General features: G+C 42.9%; 3 protein-coding genes across 3 annotated transcripts; 1 reads left to right on the plus strand and 2 right to left on the minus strand.

The window, feature by feature from the left end:
* Positions 1 to 748: 748 nt before the first annotated feature.
* On the plus strand, positions 749 to 3,980 carry BU26DRAFT_435734 (putative isomerase YbhE; the record flags this gene model as incomplete). Its single annotated transcript, XM_033824143.1, has 5 exons — positions 749 to 1,113; positions 1,161 to 1,973; positions 2,344 to 2,943; positions 2,987 to 3,286; positions 3,425 to 3,980. The coding sequence occupies 5 exons, from the start codon at positions 749 to 751 to the stop codon at positions 3,978 to 3,980; spliced, it is 2,634 nt and encodes an 877-aa protein (XP_033679525.1).
* Positions 3,981 to 4,622: 642 nt separating this feature from the next.
* BU26DRAFT_523172 (uncharacterized protein) lies at positions 4,623 to 5,294 on the minus strand. Its single transcript, XM_033829978.1, has 2 exons — positions 4,912 to 5,294; positions 4,623 to 4,861 (listed from the first exon to the last, which is right to left on the minus strand). Exons 1-2 carry the CDS (start codon positions 5,121 to 5,123, stop codon positions 4,723 to 4,725), a joined length of 351 nt encoding a protein of 116 aa, XP_033679526.1. The 5' UTR covers positions 5,124 to 5,294; the 3' UTR covers positions 4,623 to 4,722.
* On the minus strand, positions 5,289 to 6,138 carry BU26DRAFT_523173 (uncharacterized protein; the record flags this gene model as incomplete). The annotated part of the gene is made up of 1 exon (XM_033829979.1): positions 5,289 to 6,138. A coding segment is annotated over exon 1 (215 nt), but the record flags the coding sequence as incomplete, so codon positions are not given.
* Between the last annotated feature and the right edge of the window lie 3,713 nt (positions 6,139 to 9,851).

Raw genomic sequence — 9,851 nt, forward strand, 5'->3', positions numbered from 1 at the left:
GGCGCGGTGTACTCCGTAAAGCTGGGTATATGGTTTCTATATGAAAACCGTACGAAAGCGTATGGTGTTAGCCTGCTTTGGCCAAACTAAAACCATTTGACAGGATTCCATAGTTCCAGGACGCTGCGGGCTGACATCGGAAGGTGGTGACGGGAGCGTCGTGACGGCTTTCGCATCCGCAACCATATGTAGCTACACGGCAATTGGTTGCCCATGCTTCGGGAACGCCGGCCAGACTCAAACCATAGAATATGCTCCCCCCAACGCAGTACTGCGGCACAGTACATCGGGAAGTGGTTCATTTCCGGGGACATGCAAAAGCCAAGCATACCAAGAGATCATTGGAGATCCGATAGATGGAGCAAGGCGGAGGGATGTTACCATTCCCACGAGCTAAGCCAGGATGACGGAATTGATGAATAGAGCCGGTGGGAGCAAGAAAAAAAGGATTTAAACTCGAAACAGCAGCGTGCAGATTGTAATTAATCTCTCCGGAGCTGTGGAACTTAACCGGGATAGTAAGATATACGTACCGAGCAATTAAGCCACCATCTACCACGCCGGTGGAGGATCCGGGTGCCATGTTTTAGTGCACGGCACTTTAACGGTGTTTCACCATGGTGACCTCAATGTGCGCACGAGGACAATGGCAGAATTGCGGGGATGAACGAACAAGAAACAGTGGGTACAAACTGAGCGAGTTTGCCCATCTGGAGGTTGTGGTTGCCGCGTCTTTCCATCGTCCACCATGTTGCCTGCGCAATCTTTCCTCGTCTCGCTCTTTGGAGGCCTCGCAAGCGCTGCAAACCTGTATGCAACGCATTACAGTGGAACGGTCAATTATTTGACGTTCGATGGCAGCTCGCTATCGCTAACGACTTCGACGAGGACGGGTAACACGCTGCCCAGCTGGATAACGTACGATGGGCCAGGCAAGGCTCTCTACATTCCGGATGAGAACTTCTATGGACAAGCGGGAACGCTCGTCTCGTTCTCCATAGGCGCCAATGGTGCCCTAACCGCGACCGGGAAAGCGACGACGCCCCAGGGAGTGGTGGCGACGTGTCTGTACGGTGGTGCGGATGGGAAGGGCTTCATCGCGAATGCCCACTAGTATGTTGCCCTAGCGGAACTGAGCCTCAGAGCTGACCTGTGTATAGCCAATCGTCTCAACTGACGACATTCAAGCTGCCCTTGGACAACGGCCAGCCGCTCCAGACGCTGAAGTATACCATGAACGGAAAAGGCCCTAATCCCGCCCGTCAGGATGCGCCACACCCGCACCATGCGTTCACCGATCCGACCGGAGACTTCTTGCTGGTTCCTGATCTTGGTGCTGATATGATTCGCATCTACTCGATCGAGAAGACGTCCGGCAAGCTCACCGAATGCCCTGCTGCACAGCCTCCCCCGGGTACCGGTCCGCGACACGGTACATTCTGGTCCCCGGCTACGGCGAGCTCTCGGATCCGGCGCGCGGCGGAGGGAACTATGCTCTTCATCGCGAACGAGCTGGGAAATTCGGTGTCGGCATGGAGCGTGACGTATCCATCTGGATCGGGATGCCTGAGCCTGGCCCTTAAGCAAAGTCTGACGCCATATCAGGGCAATGCTTCTGCTCCTGCCGGCACCAAGGTCGGCGAGATACACGTCAAGGACAACTTCCTGTATTCGACGAACCGCAACGACAAGAAGTTCAGCCCCAATGACTCCATCACGCAGTATACAATCTCTTCCGCCGGCTCCCTCACTTGGACCGAGACGACCTCCTCATACGGTACGTATCCGCGGACCTTTGATATCAACAAGGCGGGCGACTACATCGCGATCGGCGACCAGACTACGGCCAACGTGGCCATCGTGAAGAGGGACCCGGCGACTGGCAAGCTGACAGGGCAGGCTGCGAATCTGCGGATCAGCACGGTAGGGACGCCCGAGAACGAGGACGGCGTGAGCGCGGTCGTGTGGGCCGAGTAGAATCGTGTACTGTACATTGTTTACTGTAGATATCGCATGCCGGCGAGAAAACGTGGAGAGCACTGTCCATAGCCAATTATAAACCCGCTTCTGGACAAAATGACAGCAAAAGGACCCGGGTTTGAGAATCGCAATCTTCACAAGCACTCTGGATCGAGTGTATGCGAATCGTGCTGAAGGGGTGGTGTGCGTGAAGAGGTATGCAGGCCAGGTGAAGGGAGGACCTGTGATCTCCCAATGCCAAGCCGCTATCCGAAAGTGTATTAGCTTCGGTTGACTCAACGTCAACACTCATCGCGCACTCAGCCCTTCTCTCTTCGTGCACTCCGCAGGCCTGCATATAAACCCGTTTACAGCTCCTTAAAGCTACAAAGACTCACCCAGACTCGACGCCCTACGACTCCTCGCATTCGCGGATCAACTTCACAATCAGCTCCACGACAGCAACCCAACAATCATCGAAATGAAGACTGACAACTATCTGACTCTCTGCCTCGAGCAGGCTGCCAACTCTCCTCTTCGCTATCGTCATGGATGTATCATTGTTCGCGGCGGTAAGGTCATCGGCCAAGGCTACAATGACTGCCGCTCCGGCTTCAACGGTGGCGCCTTGAAGACGGGCCGCCTCTCTGCTCGCTCTGTCGATGCCCCTGCCGTTGCCGATCTGAAGAAGAAGCATAAGTTAAAGCGAGAGTTAAAGGTTCCAGAGGAGGATACAGCCAAGACGTTCACCCCATTCGAGAACATGAACGGCGGCGGCAAGCATGCCAACGTTCCGCTCTCGATGCACTCGGAGATGATGGCGATCCACTCAGCCCTCTCCGCCTCCAGCACCCTGGCCTCCAGTGCCGTGTCTTCTCAAAAACCGTGCTTCAAACTATCAGGTAGTTCTAAACGAAAAGCTCGACTACAACGCGAGGGCATCAAAGCCTACGTCGAGACGGTCTGCAAGGCTGCGCTCGCCCAGTCGGCCGCCGAGCAGCGCACCGGCAATCATCAGGTTCAACAGTGGCGTTTTGAAGGCTGTGCATCTCAACCGGCCCAAACTGGATCTCGCGTTTCAACCTCAGGAGGACGAGGAGTATGCGCCTTCATCCACGGAGAGCAGTCCAGAGAAACACCGTTCCAAGAATCAGAAGTATCAGTACCACAGCAACAACGGCAATCAGTACCACGGCCCCAAGTACAACGGCAAAAAGTACAATGGTCAACAACACAAGCGCCGACAGTATGCGCATAAGCTGTCGGCGCCGGAGACGATCGTGGCGCCTTGCCATTCCAACATGAGTCCTGATTCGTCGAGCAGCGAGTATCTTTCAGAGTCCAGCTCCAGCCCCAAAATCCAGGAGACGCGCTCGAACAAGCCATCCATTTGCACGTCGTATAACAAGGTATGCGGTCTGACGACTCCTTTATACCTTTGCTAACCGGAGCAGAAGCACAAGAGGAACGCACCGGTTCCTCCAGCCAAGACGCAGCCCATGCTGATACCGAAAGGACAAACAGGTCAGAAGTCCCGCAGCGTCGCAGAGCGAATGAAGCATCCACGACTCAACGGCGCGGATCTGTATGTCGCTCGGCTCGGTTACAGGTCCACGTCTGCCTCGGATAACGCACACTCCTGCTGCGGAGCTGATATTCCGGACATAGCGCCCATTGAGCCAAAGCCGTTGACTGGCTCTTTGCATGATGAGCTCGTCAATCCTCATCCGCCTCCATCATCAGCAGCCACTCTAGCAACCGTTGCCAAAGAGAGGCCACCCACGGCCCTGGCATCACGGCCCTGTTATCGCTGCATTTCATACATGAACTCGGTCGGCATCAAGCGAGTATTCTGGACTACCGATGCTGGCAATTGGGAGGGCGCCAAGGTGCGAGACTTGGTGGATGCGCTGGACAATCTGGGGCTCGGGGACAGCGCCGACGCCGCCACTACTCTAAACAGCGTCTTCGTCACCAAGCACGAGGTTCTGATGCTACGGCGCACGTTGGGGGATGGCTAGACTAATGCTTTTCTAATTCCTTTCACGTAGGCAGTTCTTCAACTTATACTCTCAAGCACATTACTTCTTTGGCAGTCTCGCGGTTTTACCAATAACGAATGTGCGATATTGTGTAAACATGGATCCCGTTTCAAGAGTTCTGATTCCTTTTTCACTTTCCCTTTGTCCGTTTTCTTTGGCTGCCACATGTTTATCCCCGGTCTTCAGATTGGTCAATTGTAAAGATGAGTCGAACATGCCGGCATGTTTGTACGATATTCCCGAGGTGCGCATGAAAGAGTTTATGCCCGGAATTAGTTCACGATCGTCCCGCCAGCGGAGTGAGCCGACCCGGCGTTAGCCTTCGATTTAGATTCACTAAATCCCAAGATTATCTCCGACTACCGCATACGGCAGAACGAGCAACGGACGTGGAAGAGGACGCACTACTTGGATCGGCTCGAAGAATTAGCGCCCCGCCTTACGTTGATCGATTTTTGAAACTAATCCGATTCTTGTTCACTAAATCACGTATGGGGTACTGTATGCAATTTCGGGTGATTGCCATGTTATCGACTGCTGCGGATCATCGGCTGGGACTGGGAGCAAAAGATACATCGCGAGGCTTGCTTGGCTGATCCAGATAACCAAGATGCGGAAGGCATTCATTTCTCATTCAACATGGTATTGCTTCCCTTGTAAGTTGCCTAACCTTGTAGCTTAGGACGAAGCTTCCCCTCGGCAGCGGCTTCGCCCGTGGCCGTTATCCATCCCAACGCTCGGGTGGATGTTCCATCTCTTTAGCACCCTGGACTCGCTTTATCCCAGTGGATCCTGATTGATATGTTTGGTGATCCTTCACCCACTGAAGGACAGCATCGAAATTCCGACACTTGTGCTGCCTGATAATGTGTCAGCAAAATCTAAGTCGCCAGACCCTCAGCGCACTCACACTCGGAAATCTGGAAATGGCTTTGAATGCCCTTTGACCCACACATACGTGAGAACGCCGGTATCCGCATCGCACATAAGCTTCAATTGTATCAGCAACCCTGTCCTCCTTGCATTGCGCTTTCCATCCTTAGGACCCCAATCAGACGGCTCGTCTAGCATCTTCCGAGCCTTCGCGCTCCAATGCTTCCCAAAGGAGGAAGGTGCAGTCATATTGATCCCATGTCGGCGTGGCGGTTCAGTCCGAGTGCAACAGTGACATCGTGATGCTTGGCGTCCAGCATCTGTAGACCACACAGTTCGATCGGGTATTGCATAGATGAAAGTCGGAAGTCGGAACCGATGATAGACGTGCAATGAACGTGACAGCTTGCCCCCCCCCCCCAAAAAAACGGACGAAGTTCGCGATGTCCAGTCTGGAAGAATGGTTCGTCAACAAGCCATTCACGAATACCTGCTGCAGTGGCAAGACATAACAATGGAGACGGGGTATTTCTCGCGGTGCGGATGATGAGGGAAGAGAAAGAGGTGTTGACCCTTCCAAAAAGCGCGTAGCTTGCTAGCATGGTAGGGCGAGCTCCCAAAGTGTTTCCCATAGCCGGCTAGATCCAAGCCCGCGTCTCGAAATAAGTAGTGAGATCCAGGGACCAGAACGGGACCGCATCGGGAACCCAGAACAGGGCCCACGGTAGCTAGATCAGGCACATCTGCTACCTGCTTTCTCTTATGCCATATCATCCGAAAAGTCCACCACACAGCTCCATGAAAAAGCCAACTAATCCCGTCTCCGAATCGCCTTCTAGCTACCTATGTACGGCACCTCCTCCGGATCCGTCCACGACAACGATACCACAACCTAACACTTTACCTACCCACATTTGCCGCAGGCCGTCCTGTTTCGCCCTCGAACGGGCCGAAGCTTGTCGAGCTGAGTGTCCGAGAAGGCGGATCAGCCGAACGCACCGTTATGGTTGTGTATACTTCTTCGGCGGTTCGACTCGGTCGCGGAGCTTTCGGGTTCGCTTCGAGGATCGCTTTGGTTTCGCAGCTTCGCTTGGAGGTCTTGGGTTCGTGACGCTTCATCGTTCGTTTGAGGGAGCGTCCTCGGAATATAGAGTGCGTTTTCTTCCAGCTCGATTCCCGACTTGCTGAGGATTCGAGATTCAGTCGCTGTCCGAGATCCGAGGCGCTTCCCACATGGTTGTATGCGATCACTATGCTGTTATATTGATGCCGTCAATGTTTGCGCTTCTCAACAAGAACAGCCCTTCGTACCGTTCTTCGCCCGTGTTCGCCGTGCTTTCTCGAGTGTTTAAGAGAAGGGTCGGCAACTGGTGGGTCGGTTGAACAGGCACCAACGAGAACGCCAAGCCGGGAAGTGCCATCGGACGTTGGGGCTCCTGCATTGGTCGGAGGCCGTTTAAGGCACTCGTACCATAGGGTGGCCAGAAGTTTTTCAGTCACGTGCATGAACACCAAAAATAGTACACTTTGGCACCCCCCCCGTAACTCCACCAATATATAGGCAATAATTACAATTAATAGCTTATTTAAAAGCGCTTTATTCGTACAATCGCCTCGCGTTAAGCGTTAAAGTTGTTATCGCCGTTATGTTAGCGGTAGAGTAGCCTAAGTCGCATATACTTAGCGGCGTGTAACGGCGTTACCTGCCTTTTCTTTTCTCTCACCTTTTCGGGCAACTTTTACTCGCTTACTAAGCTCTCTTACTAAGCGGTGCGTCTTCTCTCTATATAAGCTAGCTCGCTCTAGATACCTACCTACTCTCTATCTTAGTATAGCTTTAATTTAACCTAGATTACTTAATATACTTTACTATTAAAAGCTCTATACTATTAAACTCTCTAAAAATACTAAGCTCTTACTAAATACTACTATCTTTATTATAAAGCTCTCTATAAATATCTAATTAACTTTAGATAAATTCTAGATATAGCTTACACTTTAGACTATTTAATAGAACTCTAAGCTAAGCTTATAATATACTATAGCTCTCTATAATATACTATAGAAGAAAGTCTATAGTTAATATACTAGAGTTACTTTATAATATAAAAAGATATCTAATTAAATAAAGCTTACTATAAATAAAGAGTAGATAATAGTTAAGTATATACTAGACCTAGACGCGTAAGAATTTACTCTCTAGCTTACTACTATTTAAGATATAGCTAATAAGCTACTTACTAAGTAAGAGAGAAAGATTATAGATAAGAACTAGCTAAACTACTTTATTATACGCTATTCTAAGCTTAAAATATAGCTTAATTATAAGTATAACTATTAGAAAGTAAAGTAAGAAAATTCTATAATTATTTAAATATAGTTTAACCTAGTAGATAATATAAAGATAAAGTATAGTATTACTAATAAAAATACATATAATTTTAATAAATCTAGCTTTATAATAGAAATAATATTATCTTAGATAGTAGTTACTAGCTCTAAAAGATAATTATAAGTAGATTTTAGTAATTATAATAGTAAGAGTAGTAGATAATATATAGATTCTACTATTTCTTATTATTATAGATAAGAACTATCTTTTAGTATAGTATAAAGATAGCTAGCTACTATATAACTAGGTTATAGCTATTTCTAAAAGTAGCTAAATAATAAATAAAGTTAGTATTATATAGTTAAAGTACTTTAATATATATACTAAATATTATAGATATATATTATTTACTAATTTTAGATAGCTATAAAAGCTATAGCTTTATTAAATTCTAGTAGTACTATAAGAAGAATAAAATTATAGCTTTTTATATACTAGTATATTTATTATATCTTCTATAGCTACTTAATATTAGCTACTTCTTACTATTAAAGATAGTATATAAGTACTAAGTTAAGAATCTAATATATAGCTATATTAACTATATTATAAAAATTAAGTTTCTACTTATATTTTACGTAGCTTTTTACGTAACGTACTTTATAAGTAAATAGCCTATATAAGTAAATAGCTTACAAATTTCTTAGCAAGAATATTAACGAAAATTAACTCGTTTTTCTTAAATAACTAAGCAAAACCTTAATATTTTTCTATAAAAATTTATATATATATTCTTTATAGTATATTATACCTTATGCTAAAGTTACACTAGAACATATTACGTAATTAAAAAGCTATACGTATTTAACTAACTTTTAAAAAAAAATCTACTTTACTTCTAGTAAGTACTATTATATCTCTATAATAATCTATAAAACTTATAGTATATAGTATTTATAACCTAATAAAGATTTCTAGAAAACTTCTATAGAGCTAGCTCTTCTAGGTATAGCGTAATAAGAGATAGAAGTTAGAAGAATTTCTTCTTTAGAGTTTACTCTTCTAACTATATATATATTAGTTAATCTAGCTATATAAACTTATTATTTAATATATTATAGTTAGTTTTAACTATATAGAGCTTATTAACTAATAATATAGTAGCTTTAAGTAGTTATTTAAAAGTAAAGTCTTTTTAGTAGTATAGTATAGAAAAATAGAAAGATACTAAAACTATTTTAAAATTATTACTTCTAAATATATAGAAGACTTATAGTATATATAATCTTATAATATATAACTTTATATAGCTAGATTATTTATATATATCTATAGTTAGAGAAGAAAACTCTAGAAAGACTTTTTTTAAACTTCTACCTCTTATTACGCTATCTCTAGAAGAGCTAGCACTATAGAAGTTTTCTAGAAATCTTTACTAGATTATAGATACTATATACTATAAGTTTTATAGATTATTATAGAGATATAAGAGTACTTACTAGAAGTAAAGTAGATTTTTTTTTAAAAGTTAGTTAAATACGTATAGCTTTTTAATTACGTAATATATTCTAGTGTAACTTTAGTATAAGGTATAATATACTATAAAGAATATATACATAAATTTTTATAGAAAAATATTAAGGTTTCGCTTAGTTATTTAAGAAAAACGAGTTAATTTTCGTTAATTTTTGTTGCTAAGAAATTGTAGGCAGTTTAATAGTATAGGTAGTTTAATAGTAAAGTACGTTATAGAAAGTAATATATTAATAATCTATAAGTTATAAATTATAGTTTTCTATATATTAAGTATCTAGATCTATAAAAAAGTAATATAAAAACTTTTATAACGTACTAATAATTTTAGAATATAACGTACTTTACTACTAAAAGCTCTATACTACCGAACGCCTTACGATTTCTTAGCAAGGAAAATTAACGAAAATTAATAGATTTTACTTAAATAACTAAGCGAAACCTTAATATTTTTCTATAAAATTTTAAATATAGATAGAACTATACTATATATACCTACTATAGAAATTATACTAAGATATATTACGTAATTAAAAAGCTATACGTATTTAACTAACTTTTAGAAAAAATCTAGTTTACTTCTAGTAAGTACTATTATATTACTATAATAATCTATAAAACTTATAGTATATAGTATCTATAATCTAATAAAGATTTCTAGAAAACTTCTATAGTGCTAGCTCTTCTAGAGATAGCGTAATAAGAGGTAGAAGTTTAAAAAAAGTCTTTCTAGAGTTTTCTTCTCTAACTATAGATATATATAAATAATCTAGCTATATAAAGTTATATATTATAAGATTATATATACTATAAGTCTTCTATATATTTAGAAGTAATAATTTTAAAATAGTTTTAGTATCTTTCTATTTTTCTATACTATACTACTAAAAAGACTTTACTTTTAAATAACTACTTAAAGCTACTATATTATTAGTTAATAAGCTCTATATAGTTAAAACTAACTATAATATATTAAATAATAAGTTTATATAGCTAGATTAACTAATATATATATAGTTAGAAGAGTAAACTCTAAAGAAGAAATTCTTCTAACTTCTATCTCTTATTACGCTATACCTAGAAGAGCTAGCTCTATAGAAGTTTTCTAGAAA

Source organism: Trematosphaeria pertusa (assembly GCF_010094035.1).
Source record: "Trematosphaeria pertusa strain CBS 122368 unplaced genomic scaffold BU26scaffold_15, whole genome shotgun sequence".
NCBI classification, from domain to species: domain Eukaryota; kingdom Fungi; phylum Ascomycota; class Dothideomycetes; order Pleosporales; family Trematosphaeriaceae; genus Trematosphaeria; species Trematosphaeria pertusa.